Genomic DNA, 13,952 nt, shown 5'->3' with positions numbered 1-13,952 from the left:
CTCCTCTTGATTCACTGGGACCCTCCTTGCCAGGCCTCACCCTCCTCATCCCCTACCTCCTCGGCCGCAAGAAGAGATGGAGCAAATGCAGGATCCGAGTGTTCGTGGGGGGCCAGATCAACAGGATGGACCAGGAGAGGAAGGCGTAAGTGGGGAGTGCCGGCAGGGACCAGGGCCATCCCGGCTCCCTTCACCCTGTCCCCCTGTCCCCCTGTCCCCAGGGGGATCAGCTCTGTCCAGGTCGTAGCAGTGGGTGGGTGCTCTGGGCAGGTTTCTGTCCATTTCGGTGGTTTTGGTGTCCTGTCCCCCTGAAGGGGGAGGAAGACACCCCAGTCCTGGCCGTGACAGGGAGGGGTGTGAAATGTTAAAACCACAAATCTCCTCCAGATTTGAAATAAAGGTTGGAGAAGGCCCGTCCTCCTGTGAAATGAGGCAGAACTTAGAATCCTTGGGGCAGTGTCCCCCTAAGCTGAGATTGTCACCTCTGGTGAGATAAGGGGTGATTTTAGTGGCCAGGGGACAGAGCAGCAAATCCCACCGAATAAGCGACTTTTAATTCTCTTGCAAAGGTGTGGCTGAATCTGCAGGAAAAGGGAACCCACAGAATCTCGCTAAGCAGGAAAGGGTGGGCCTGGCTGGGAGCTTGGCAGGCGACAGCATTCGGCCAGAATTTAGTGACCTTTTGGTTTATTTACTCGAGTTTTGTCGGTCACCTCTTTCTGGCAAGAGATGCTGGTGTTCTGTTTAAAGCTGTGATATGAGAGTTTCTTTCGAGATGTAGCTAAGTAAGAATGTGAGTTGATCTGGGCTGCAGAGGACGTACCTGGTGAGGCAGCTACACAGCTGTGGAGGTGGCAGGCGTTGGGCAGGTGGCACATGGGTGCCTAGAAGTGGGTCATTGTTGCTTTGGAGAAAGGTCAAGTGGGGTCGAAGGTGGAAGGATGGAGGACTGCTAGAGGGGGCAGACGGGCTGGGAAAGATGGGGTGGCTTGGCCAAGGCTGCAATTAATTAGCCAAAGAGAAGACACTGTGCCCAGGCCCTAGTCAGGGCCCTGTAGCCTGTGCCACCCTAGTCCTGTGCAGGACCACATCCCCACGGCGCCCCCAGTCGCCCGCTGCGGGCATTGAGGACGACCCGGCAGTCCGGTCTCGTGGTCCTCACCCCCGACAAGAGCTCTTCCACCGGAAGGCCCCTCTCACCACGCCCGGGAAGGGATGCTTGGGAAAAGCAGCAGCTGGCTCCTCTGTGACGTTCCAACAGCCAATCAGCCTCAGCTTCCTGTTCCGGCTCCAGATGGAAGCAGGCCTCAACAGGTTTTGTTTGGCTCAAGGCCATGGCATCTTGGGGCCACAGGGTGTCTGCCACGTGAAGGCTGTGGAATCTCCTCTACCTCCCACCTGTCTTGACCAGGCCACGTCCTCTGCCCTCCTCATGACCTTGAGGCCAGGCCGGCACTGCCTCCTGCCCAGGCCTTGCCCAAGCCTGCCACACCTGCACTGCACACCAAGCCGTCTGCCCACAGCGCTGCTGTCCTAATTTCACTCCCAAGTTCAGGGATCAGAAGTGGCTTGACAGCCGGGCCCCAGCCTGGTCCTTCCCCTCCCTCCGCCCCTCCCGGCTCCTGTACTCCATCCATGCCTTTGCTCATGTGAACTTCCTTCCTGGGGTGCTCACTCCCCACCAATGAGAACTGGGATATCCCCAAAGCTATGTCTCACCCAGGGATTCTGACATATGGGGGGCTAAGGCCAAGGCAAGTGCATTGTTTATAAGGCTCTTTGGGTGATTCCAGTGTGGAAACCCCTGCCCCACCCCCTTGGTCTGTAAGAGTCTTACCTACCATGCATCATCCAGACAGATTGCTACCTCCTCTGTGAAGCCTTCCCTGACTGCTGCAAACCACAGTTGGCACCTCCTCCTCTTTGACGCAAAGTCAGCACCATCTGGCTTGCTACTCCTGCTTCTGAACTTATTTCATGTGGCTGTCTTTGTTTGCTTAGCCACCCTGCAATGGTTCACCTTCCCATCCCTTAGATACTTGCTTCTCAAAGTGTGGTCCATGGACCCGCGGCATCGAATCACCTGGGAGTTTGTCAGAAATGCAGAATCCCAAGTCCCACCCCCGACCAGCTGAATCAGAATCTGCACTGTAATAAGATCAGACGTGTAGATGCATTAAAATGGGAGGTAGCACAGAGCTGGCCACCAGATACTCGGGGAATACTAGTCAATTACTTTTCTACTTCACTCGTCATCAGCCGACCTACCTCATCAATATTTGTTTGTCGTATGCCCCCTTCCCAGGTTAGAGTGCAGACTCCATGAGGGCAGGATTTGATTTGTTTTGCTCACTGCCATATCCTCAGTAGGCATTCAGTAAAAATTAACTGAATGAATGAATGCATTTTTTAAAAATCTCTGTCTTCCAGGATTATTTCTCTGCTGAGCAAGTTCCGACTGGGATTCCACGAAGTTCACGTCCTTCCCGACATCAACCAGAAGCCTCGGGCTGAGCAGTGAGTACCCTGTGTTGAGGGGGCGGGGTTTAGGCCGAAGGGCCAGCTGTGTGCCTGTTGTCCCTTTCTCTCCTACGAGCCAGGGGCAGAGGCGCTGTCCTCCCTGCCCCCTCCTAGACGGGGCTCATGGAACCAAAGAGGAAGGGCCGGAGTTTGCAGCTGTTTGTTTCGTGTTTGGGTTTCTTCCTTTGCATATGAGAGCTCTTGTCTTTGCCAGAAACACCTGCGCGGAGGACAATGAAAGTTGACATCGATGCTTTTCTTAGCCCGAGTGTTTTCAAGTGCTTACTAGTGCAGGTCACGGCGGTTCTGCCCCTTGAGCAGAAGCCAGTGTTTTATCCACAAGGGATGCTCCTGCCCTGCCCCTCACCCCCGGGCCTGAGGGCCGAGGGGGTCTCCGGCTACACACTTCACAAGCCCAGGCTGCTGGCTGCTCATAAAAGGCTGATTTTACCTCCAAAATTGACTGATTTTTAAAATTTTCTCCAACCCTGGAGTGTTTCCATAAAGCAGTGGCTCTCAGACCTCGGCTGCATCAGAATCAACTGGAGGGCTGTGAAAACACAGCTTGCTGGGTCCCACCCGCAAGATTCTGAGTCAGTAGGTCTGGGGTAGAGCCTGAGAACCTGCATTTCTAACAAGTTCTCAGGGTTGGTTCAGGCACCCCACTTTGAGAACCACTGTCTTAGAGACAATTCATGTGAAGTGCTTCACACAGCACCCAGTCAGTAGTCAAGGAATGCTGGTTTGGGGCTTTTGCCTATTAGTGTGGCTTCTGAGCTCTGCATCTAGACATTTCTGTGCAGTCAAGCTGCCTCCTTCCCCAGGCATTGCCTGATTTAAGTTCCCGAAAAAAGAATGTGACTGGCCCAGCTTGTCCCTTCCTTCTGGGTCACGGTAGAGGTTCCCGGAAATCCTTTTTCTTGGCTACCCTTGGTCCATTTGGCCGTGGCCAGCGGCAGGGGAATCACACGCTCCAAAACTCATGGCTGGATGGCAGCTCCTTCTGCAGGGGTATCGGCAGAGGCACATCTCCTCCACAGGCTGAAACGTGTAAAGGCCCTGAGGCATGAGCAGCTGTAGCTCCTGATGTTATGTTAACATATTGGTGTTTAGAGGGGGGACGTGTTGAATGGTCTGGGCAAAAACTCCCCGCCTCCCCTCATGCAGAGGCAAATGCTTAGAATTCGAGCAAACCCTGGTGTGAATTGTAGCAAGGCTCAGTTGTGGGGTCTGAAAGGGTTACATACCTTTCTTATGATTTGGTTTCATATTCTTAAAATAAAATATTTATGATAGGATTTGCTTTATGTAAATCAAAGTACATGAGGTTTTCCAGGACTCTCTCTTCTCCATAAAGTCAAGTTGGTTCTGGTCTCTTAGCCCTTCTCCCTTTACCTCCCATTACCCGGAGGGAAGGAAATCAAGATGGGAAGAAAGGAACTACTTTATGGCTGGATGTGTTGGCTCCTACCATTTGCTTGGAGCTGCAGGGGCCGAGATGAGTAATCTGCAGCCGTGTCCTCCAGGATTTACCCCGGCTCAGTGCAGGGTTGGAGATTATCAGAGGCTATCACAGCACTGCAGAGATGGACCAGAATGCAACGGGGAATAGGGTCATCTCTGTTGGAGGAGCAAAGCCTTGAGAAAGGCCGTGAACGTAGAGAGATTGGGGAAGCTTCCGGAGGGGAGGGCAGGGCGGGAGCACACGACTGTCCCCTTTCAAATCTCCTCCTTTGCCCCTGCTTCTGCCTCCGCCTCCTGGACCGCTCCTCCCCTCCCTCACACAGCCAGATTTCTCCAAAGAGATGGTAGCAGTCGTCACTCCCTCCTCCCCCTCCTGCTCCGGCCGTGCCAGTCTGGCTTCGCCCGGCTCCTTCACTGAAATTGCTCTCACTGGCATCATCAGTGACCTCGACGCTGCCAGACCCGCAGAGCCATTTCTGTCCTCAGCTCTCTCTGCCGCTCAGCTGCCAGCCATCACAGCCATCCTTCCTGAAGCAGGTCTTTTGGCTCCCAAGACGCCTTTTTCTGGTTCTATCCTCCCTCAGTTGTCTTCTCTCGTTTCCTTTGCTGCCTCTTCCTTCTTTACCTGACTAACACCTGTTGGCATCCTCGGGGTTCAGCCCTGGACTGTCTTCTCTCCTCTTTACTCTGCCCCAGGTGAGCTGATCCATCCATGTGGCTTCAGATGGATGCATCTGAATGCTGACCAGTCTGAATTTCTATCTTTAATAATGGAAGTCGAATCACGCAGAACAGCCTCCAACAGCTTCCCACCTCACTCAGGGCAAATAACAAAGGCCTGCCTGACCTGACCCCTCACACCCATCTGTCCTCCTCTGCTCCAGCCACACGGGTCCAGCCACACGGGTCCAGCCACACGGGTCCAGCCACACGGGTCTTCTGCGGCTCTTCCTGCAGACAGCACATTTCCGCTCGGGGCCGTTGCACCTTCCGTTCTGTTTGCTCCGGCATCCCCTTCCCTGTGTGTATCTGGCTTTGGGAAGACGCCTTCCCTGCCCGTCAGTCCTCATCCCAGTGCCGTCGTAAAACTTCTGACCCTATTTATCACGCAGCAGAGTGTGAGCTCTGTGAAGACGAGGGACTGTGCTGGGTTTGCTCACTGCTGTGTAGCACCAAGCCTGACACAGGATAGTGCCCAGTAAATACCTGGGAACGGTCATACCCGGGTGGGTAGAGATGGCCCAGGGCAGTCATCGTGGAGGTACCGTCAGTGCTGAGTTCAACGCAGAAGCTGCTTTGATGTCAGTGGCAGCGTCGGGATTGGTTTCAGACTGAAAAGTATGTCCCTGTGGCACTCCCCGCCATCTCCCTCTGGGGACCTGTTTCCACGGGAAACTGGGCCATCTTACCGGGTCTGATCTGCTCTCTCCGTCTCTAGCACCAAGAGGTTTGAGGACATGGTCGCGCCCTTCCGCCTGAACGATGGCTTCAAGGACGAGGCCACCGTCACCGAGATGCGGCGGGACTGTCCGTGGAAGATCTCGGATGAGGAAATTCACAAGAACAGGGTCAAGGTGCAGGAGGGAGAAGGGGCGGGGCTTGTGGGGACGAGTGCTCTCAGGGACAAGGACCCTGTCTGTGCCCATCTATCCTGAGCGTCCTCAGTGCCCTCCCCTGGACTCTCAGCCCTGCTCCCCTCCCCCTCACACCCAGCCTCTGAGGTATCCTCAAGGCACGAGTGCTCGGCCTGACGGGTAACCGGTTTTGGGTTGTAGAACTCAGAGCCAGGCTTGGCATGAGAGCCTGGTCCTTCCGCCCACTCTGAGTCACCTTGGCCGTGGCGATGGACCGCCTAGAGTCCTTCTCCCTCTCTCTCCCTTGCTCTGTGCCTGGTGGAAGGGACTCATGAGACAAGTTGTGAAGACCGAGGTAGAGTTTGTCCTGTGGGCCCGCAAAGCTGACTGACCTTCTTCCTTTAGCCTGTAGACTCCGCCCCAGATGCAGCCCAGAGCCATGGCTGCCCCCCCCTTCCCAGGCAGCATCTCAGGGCTAAAGGAGAGTAGTGGCTGCTGTGGCCGTTTTGAGGAGGGCAGGGAGAGCCGTCAGGGGGGACAGGGGGGTCACAGTCTGTTCTCTGTGTGCCTGGGGTCAGCGGGTCTCCTCTGACGGGCAGTTTTGCCCCTCAGCGGACAATCAGCCTCCCCTGGAGGCATTTTGGGTTGTCCCCACGAGGCTGGGGGTAGAGCTGCTACTGTCACTGAGTGAGCAGAGACCTGGTGGGACGCTGCTAAACATCCGACAGCTCACAGGACGGTTCCCACGACGGAGATTCTTTCACCCAAATGTCGGCAGCGTGAGGTCAGGAAGCTCTGACCCAGGTCAGCTCACGTCCCCTCAGTTTTCCGTTCTCTCAGACGGAGGGACCGTCCACGGCCAGGCCACGTGTCAGTCATTTCTGAACAATTCGGAGACAGGCCTTGGGGTAGGAGGGGGTCTCCCCGGCCCCCGCCCCCCACCCTGATCTGCCAGCCTCGAGCCCTGCCCCAGGGGACACGCTCTGCTGTTGGCTCATTGGAGAAAGCTGAGTGAAGAGCCGAGTTCAGAGAAGGCTCTGGCCACCTTGTTATGAAGGAGGAGGAGCCTCCCCTCCCTGCTCGCGGCCTCTGTATGCGGTGCTTCGTCAGGCCAGGCCCTCTGCTCCATGCTTTATAGGTTATCCGCGCATCTTCCAGAGATTTCCCTGGGGTGGGGTGCGGGGCCGTCATCATACTGATTTCACAGACGAAGACAGCGAGGCTCAGGGAGTCAGCGTGCCTTGCTCAGCTGCCCGCTAGTGAGAACTATCGGCTCTTCCACGGGAAGTGCCCTCGCTCCCCCACTGTCCTGCTGGTCATGGGCACATGTTTGGTCAGGCAAGGAAAAACCAAGGAGGGCTCCTCAAGGGGGCGAGCTTGGCACTCGGTTGCTGTGAGGGTCCCCTTCCATCTTGGAGGCAGGGAGGCTATAATAATTTAGGGGGAACAATGCATGCATCCTGTTCGAATGTTAAAAGAGACCCCCCCCAGGCTTGGTGGGGACAGGACGATCCCCAAGGATGCGGGAAGTGACCACATGGCTTTTCCTCATCCTAGTCACTGCGCCAGGTGAGGCTGAATGAGATCCTATCGGATTACTCCCGAGACGCCGCTCTCATCTTCGTGTAAGTAGCTCTCAGTGGGAGGAGAAGCCTGGTGCAGAGGCCGAGGGTGTCTGCTCTGGGAAGGGGTGGCCACCAGCTGGGGACCAGACCTTCCCGTTGTGAGACAGAAGGGCCCACAGGTCCGTAAACACAGCCACCGTGGCTTCTCGGGTCGCATTTGCCCCACGTTCTCACCTGAGTGCCGTTAAGAAAAATGCGAACTTTCGTGGCTGAAAGTCTTTCTAAAAGAGAGGGCTTGTTGGACCATTGTTGGCAAAAGAAAAAAGAAAAAAGAAAGAAAGAAAAGAAAAGAAAGAGGAAGGAAGGGAGAGAGGGAGGGAGGGAGGAAGGAAGGGAGAGAGGGAGGGAGGGAGGAAGGAAGGAAGGAAGGAAGGAGGGAGGAAGGAAGAAAGAAAAAGACTAGGCCCTGAGACATGGGGTCCAAACCACCGGCAGGTTTGAGTCCTGGAGTTAGTGGCTGGGCGTTTTCATACGTCAGTGGGGAGGGAGGTGTCGGTTGTTTTGAAAGAATTCACACTGGCCGGAGACAAAGCGGGTAGGAGACGGCGAAGCGGCATAGACATGTCCGCCTCTGTGGACTGGCCGTGGGCAGCAGATTGAAAAGTTCACGTGCAAACGAGCAGAGGCTCCTGGGGTTGGTTGCTGCCCGGCTGTTTCCTCTTTTAGATAATCCTGGAACTAGCTGCCTGGAAGCTAATCCAAAATTCCAGTACACACTCGGGGGAGCGAGCGGGAGCTAAGCAGTCTTTTGTTGGTTTTGCCCTGCAGTTGATAATCGATTAACCCCTTCTCGTCTCTTCCTTTCACCCTTCCGCCTGCTGTCATTTAAGTTAGGGCATTTCAGGATTTTCTCCTTGTCAGTGCCAGTTGGCAGAGGTCTAGAGCCCCACATGCCCCAGGCCCGTCACCCCTGCTTTTCCCTTATTTGTTGCCTTTTCCTGCCAAAGTCGTCTTTGGCAAAGGGGACCCAGAAGAAAAATCGATTTCTAGTTGTTTGCGGATCACCCTCTGTGGCCATCGGTCGCACCCCATGTCGGTGCCAGGCCTGGGCTGCAGAAGCTGAGTCCTCCCCAGCTCGGCTGTTTCAGGCTCCATGTCTTGGGGGCTGTGACACCCTCGGGCTTCCGCTGCTGCCACCCGTGTCCAGTAGCAAGTCGCCTTTGGTGGGTATTGGGCAGGTTGTAGTAAGTGGTAGGTAACAGTGGCACAGAGAGGGTCTCTTGGTGGCCAGGAGGAAGAACATGGTCAGCCGTGTCACCTGAGTCCCCTCTCCCAGAGAGGCCCAGCTCAGAGGGAATGGGGATGTTTACCAAGGCAAGTACTGGCCTTTCTTAGGTTTCCGGGGGGCTAGCCATCCAGGAATTCCGCAGGATGGCCCAGAGCCTGTGGAACCTGTTTTTTCCTACCCCGAAACCAAGATGGAGCGCACAGTTTGTGAGGTCCACTGCAAAATGAAAATGTGGGTTCAAATGTATTAAGACTGTCAAGATGGTGACAGCAGAGCATTAAGCCCAGAGTGAGACGCTCGTGAGCTCAGGGTCGTGCAGATGTGCAGGTTGCACACCTGTGAAGCTGGCTCTGCCGAAAGGATGCTTCCCGGGGCTTTTAGGGAGATAAACTTTTGTGCAGAGAAAATGCTCCATGTTCCCTTTGAAGTGGGATAAGGAAAAGGACTGGATTTACCTCCAAGTCTCTGGCCAAGACCCTGCAGAGAACATCTCGAAGGCAAGGTTGGCCTTGGTGAGAACCCAGTCAGACTGCAAGTCGGTGGGACTGGCTCTGTCCTGGGACACAGACTTCCCTTGGACGTGGTCGCTGGCGTGTGTCACCTGGGGTACGTAGGCGTGCCACACCACCTCCTCTTGACTGTTCGGAAGAGCAGGCTTGCGTTTCGTCTCTGCTGTTAGCCCACTGTGTGGCCTCGGGTGCACGTAACCCTCCTTCTCTGAGCCTCAGTTTCCCTGACCATAGAAAAGAGTTAAACGAAATTATTTGCAAGATTCTCTTTCACTCTAACATGTGATGGTTCTCAGCGGACTTGTCACTAAAATGAGTCAGGATACCAGACCATAAGATGAGGAATTTCACCTTGGGAGGTGACCTGCTGGCACCTGTCCCCTCCCACTCCGTGAACCTCGTAGGGAAAGCCAACCCCCTGTCCACCAGCTTTTGTGGGATTAGCTAGCTGATACAAATAACAGTGAGTCCAAGTCACCCCGGAGGAGGGGCCTGCACACAGCCCCGCCCACTGGTGGCAGCTACAGCTGTTGCCCTAAGGGGCCCAGCCGTCTGGCCAGCTCCCGTGGGAGGACAGGCAGCTGTCCTTTTGCATCACTGATCTCCAGCCCTGGACTGCCTGCCCGACGCTTCTACAAATTCACTCTGGTGTCACCTTCGTCAGAACCCCCAGGGGACTGTGGGAAATGGCAGATTTCTCCGCCGTTCTTAGCTCGGGGTCTGGGGTGGAGCCCAGACACCCTCATTCCCCAGAAATTCCGAGGAGACAAAAACCCTTCCACACGTCCGTGCAATGACAAAATCACATTGCCAGCGTTTGGGAGAGCACACAGGGACCATTTTCTAGAGCGGGTCTGAAGCAGAATTTGGTCGTTTGCCGACTAGTATATAATCAGCAGATTCCTGGCGTGTTTGAGTTCAGCTTAACCTGCACAGTTGATAAACCAGCCTTGTAGCCTGCCCAACAGGCTTTGCCTGCATTCAACGACCTTATTTCTGGTCTCACTTTGGGGTCTAGGCTCCTCTTTTTATCTATAAAGACTTCCTCCTGAAAGCCAAATAGTAAGAATCAAAATAATCATCGACATTGCATTTTATCAATTGAGCCTCTCTGACACTCTAGGCATTGGGTGTTCTTTTCAAAACTCCATGGAGTGGTTCTGTTCTCCACCCCACCCCCGCCACCCTCCCCCGCAACACACACACACACACACACACACACACACACACACACACTCACTTTGGAGATGAGGAAGCTGAGTCTCAGAGGAGTTAAGCTACGGGCCCAGGATCTCCCAGCTGCAAAGCAGGAATTGGGTATTGACGCAGGCTTGCTGCTTACCATTTGCATCTAGGTTATATCCCAGGCTGCCTTTCTCTGTGGCTGAGAGAGGCAATTCTGAACAAAAAGTTCCTTTGTGCTGGAGTGGATTTATTTCTAAAGATTAGTAGCGTAAAGCACACACATCCTGTGAGCAGGGATAGAGTGTCATTATTGAGCCAAGATCTTGAGCCAAGATCTGAGTGACTCAAAGGAACCGACCACGTGAAGAGCTGAGGGCGCTGCCTTCTGGGTGGAGGGAGCATCAGGTGCCAAGGCCCTGGGGCAGGAGCAAGCCTGCCATTTTTCTTCAGGGGCAGTAAGAAAGCCACTGTGGCTGTGGGGTTGGGAAGAGGCTGAGAGCGGCAGGATGTGAGGTGGGGGTGGCTGCTGGGGACCGGGTCACGTGGGCCTTATAGGCCATGGCTTTGTTCGGAAACGCTTCGTGTCTGAGCGTGCGTTTGGAACCGTGCTTTCAAGGGGAACAAGAGGTCATTCTCAGGGTGGCTGGGAAGAAGGAGCTCGAAACAGAGCTGCTGTTCAGAACCATGAGCCGGGCTGTGGGCAGAAGGCCCCTTGGTGATTTCTCGTCTGCTTCTTCTTCCTGCGTCGCAGCACCTTGCCCATAGGGAGGAAGGGGAAGTGCCCGAGCTCACTGTACATGGCCTGGCTGGAGACCCTGTCCTGGGACCTCAGACCTCCGGTTATCCTGATCCGAGGAAACCAGGAAAATGTGCTCACTTTCTACTGCCAGTAACCCCAAGCTCGGCCATGCCCGCCTGAAGTCGAGGGTGCGTGGGACGCCCACCTCCCCACGGGGATGGTCTGGACTCATGTCCTTCAAGGGGTAGTATCTGATGACCTGACTGAAAAAGCTGGTAGATTTGCAAACTCTGGTTGGACTCCACTCCCATCGGACGTGTCCTCTGGCCTTTGTTTTACGGGCTGAAGAAGCAGCATTTGAAGTTGCATGGAAAATGCTCTGGTGGATCCATATTCCTTTTAAGTTCTTTTGATCTTGATTATAACACATTAAGATTTCGGTCTTTGATTCATCTACAAGTTTGAGGCAGAGTGCTGGGTGTGCATCTTGGCGGTTTCTACCGAATTTCCCTGGGGGAACTCCCTAACCATGCCTGCCTCCTGTCTCCTAAGGCCAGGAGAAGGGGTACCCCCACAACACACACACACACACACACACACACACACACACACACACACACACACACACACACACCTGTCACCCTTACAGGACGAAGGCAGGGCTCCTGGAATCTCCATAATGATGCAAATTTCTTTAACCATCTCTGGCTCCCTTCCCTTTCAATAATAATGTATCTTCAGTGTTTTGGCTGGTTCTCTGGTAGACCAGGGACTTTCAAACTTTGGGGGCTGCAACCCACAGTAAGAAATAAATTTTACATTGAGACTTGGAACAAACGCACACTAAAACGGAAGCGTCACAAAACGATACTTATCCTTACAGTGGGCGATATGCCGGTCTTTCCTGTTCTAGTTCTGTTTCTCCTTGGAATCCACTAAAATGTGTTTGGGACCCACGAATGTGTGGTGACCTACGGTTCGAAAAACACAGCTTCGACTTTTCTTTGTGTCCTGCATTTTTTTTTTTTTTTCCTACACAGCAGGGAGCTCGGCTGATGTAGAAAAAGGCCATGATGGGCCTCATTGCCATTTCTGCCTTATCTCGAGGGAAGAAAATGGAACTCAAAAAAAACCACTCAAGGAGGGATATTGACGGTGGGCCTGTCGGGAAAGAACTTCGAGGAGGGACGAGATTTAGGGAGTCTCTTGGAAGGGTATTGAGTTTCAGATTCGGTTGGGGATAGAGGATGGAGGTTTGGCAGGTCAGGAATGGAAAAGCAGATCAATCGTGGGTATAAAGATGGCAAGAATGGGCAAAGAATCAGAAAGGTTCATTCCCATGGGTAAAAGGACAGGGAAGAAGCCAGTGGTAAGAGACAGAAGCGGAGGAGGCTGTGGTGTGGGTGCTCGTAAGATGGGGGTCAGAGCTGAGTGTGAATCTGGGGAAGATGGCCCTTGCTCGTATTTGGGTTCCTGTGGATTGCACACCCCCAAAGTGCTTGCACCAACCAAGCCTATGGGCGAGGCTCCCTGAAAAGGCATTTTAGCCCTAGACGTCCCTACGCAGCATGAAGTGAGTTGTTGGCAGACGCTGGGTCTTTACCGGTAGCATGGGGGTACCCCAAGAAAGGAGGCATCTTTGGATCTGGTCGGCCCCCTCCAAGCTCACTGAAGCACACACTTCGGGTTGGGATCCAAGGGACTCTAGCATTTCTTGGGTCATCCCATTGCAGAGACCAACGGCTCTGGCTCCCGGGCTGTCATACTGCTCTATTTGGTCATCAGCATTCACTGAGAGAGACCGAGCTCCTGGCCAAGTTTATTGGGGTTGACTCCTCTGCTCCCCAGGGACCTCAGAAGGTGGCCTGCCTCTGAGCCATTCAGTGGACCTGGGACCAAGCCCCCGAACTCAATCTAGGAATGCTTGTCTTTCTCGGGCCACACGAAACCCATTTCTTGCACATGAGTGCTTCCTCTGTAGACCTCAGAGAGACCCCGACCCAAGAGCAGAAATGCTTTGGCTTTGGCCATTTAAAATAAAAAGCAAATTTTTTACTATGTTGGAAATTGAATTTTTAACAAAGATAATAGCTTGGAAGGGGTGGCGGGGGAGGGGAGCCTTGAGTTAACAGTGAGGTCAAAACAACAAAATGAGTTAAAAATACATTCCCTCAGTCAACAGAACTTATTTGTGTTGGAACACACTTTTTCAACTCTGAGTGTTTTGAAAAAACTAACTGTATTGTTTTTTCGACCTTGAGTTGAACTTTTCTCTGAGCTTCCACTGGTCCTGTAGGAAGGGTATTCAGTTTCTACACGAATATTCACATTTCTACACGAATATTTTGAGCATTTTCCTTTTGCGTTTGCTGACTCAGGGGGAACCTCTTTGCTTGTCTCGGATGGAGAGGTGGGGAGGCTGAGTGGCAAGAGCTACAGAGTGGCCTCCAGGAGAACTGGTTTTGAGTTTGTCTCCCCCCAAAACTGGCTGTGCGACCTCCGATACGCCCCTTAGGCTCTCTGGGGGCTCAGTCTGTGAAATGAGAGAATCGAACCAGAACGGGTATCACCAGCCAGCTGGCCTGCTAATGACTGTGATTTGGCCCATGCATGGTTGATCGATATTGTGGATGCCGGGGGGTGGGGTGAAGAGCACACGCTTCGGCCCCCCACCCCTTGGCCCCCCACTTCCTACAGCCATGCCGTGTGATCAGGGGCTCTAGAAGGCTCTCCAAGTCCTTGTCTGCACTAGGAGGGTGAGACATTTCGGCCCATTCTGCACTAGGAGGATGAGACATTTCGGTCCACAGTCTCTCTCTCTGCCTTTGGATGATGAAATGCTCCACGTTCATGAGTTTCCATGGGAAGAAGTATTTTCCATCCTTTCTCCATACTGTGCGTGGAAAACCTGACACTCAGTGAGTTGGACCGTCAGCGCCAGGGGCCAGCCCCAGCCAGCAGCCACACGCGTCCCTGAGGCCGGGACTGCTCACTTATCTCCCCTGGGACTCACTGCCCAGTTAGCTCCTAATTTTCCCCTCTGGCTTTCATTGTCTCCTTTAGTTCCTGCCTAGACTTGTCATGGGCTTTACAGTAAATACAATACAG

General features: G+C 53.8%; 1 protein-coding gene across 1 annotated transcript in view; it reads left to right on the top strand.

Annotated features, from left to right (window-relative positions):
* Nucleotides 1-11,764, top strand: part of SLC12A3 (solute carrier family 12 member 3) — a 34,846-nt gene extending 23,082 nt beyond the window's left edge. Inside the window, exons 22-25 of the mRNA XM_011360174.2 lie at nucleotides 2,431-2,517; nucleotides 5,423-5,558; nucleotides 7,116-7,183; nucleotides 10,857-11,764. Coding sequence (XP_011358476.1) covers nucleotides 2,431-2,517; nucleotides 5,423-5,558; nucleotides 7,116-7,183; nucleotides 10,857-10,998 — 433 coding nt within the window. The 3' untranslated portion in view covers nucleotides 10,999-11,764. The remainder of the gene's footprint in view (nucleotides 1-2,430; nucleotides 2,518-5,422; nucleotides 5,559-7,115; nucleotides 7,184-10,856) is intronic.
* The last annotated feature ends 2,188 nt before the right edge of the window (nucleotides 11,765-13,952 follow it).

Source organism: Pteropus vampyrus, unplaced genomic scaffold (assembly GCF_000151845.1).
Source record: "Pteropus vampyrus isolate Shadow unplaced genomic scaffold, Pvam_2.0 Scaffold51, whole genome shotgun sequence".
Lineage (NCBI taxonomy): Eukaryota > Metazoa > Chordata > Mammalia > Chiroptera > Pteropodidae > Pteropus > Pteropus vampyrus.
This window is presented reverse-complemented; position numbering and strand designations above follow the sequence as displayed.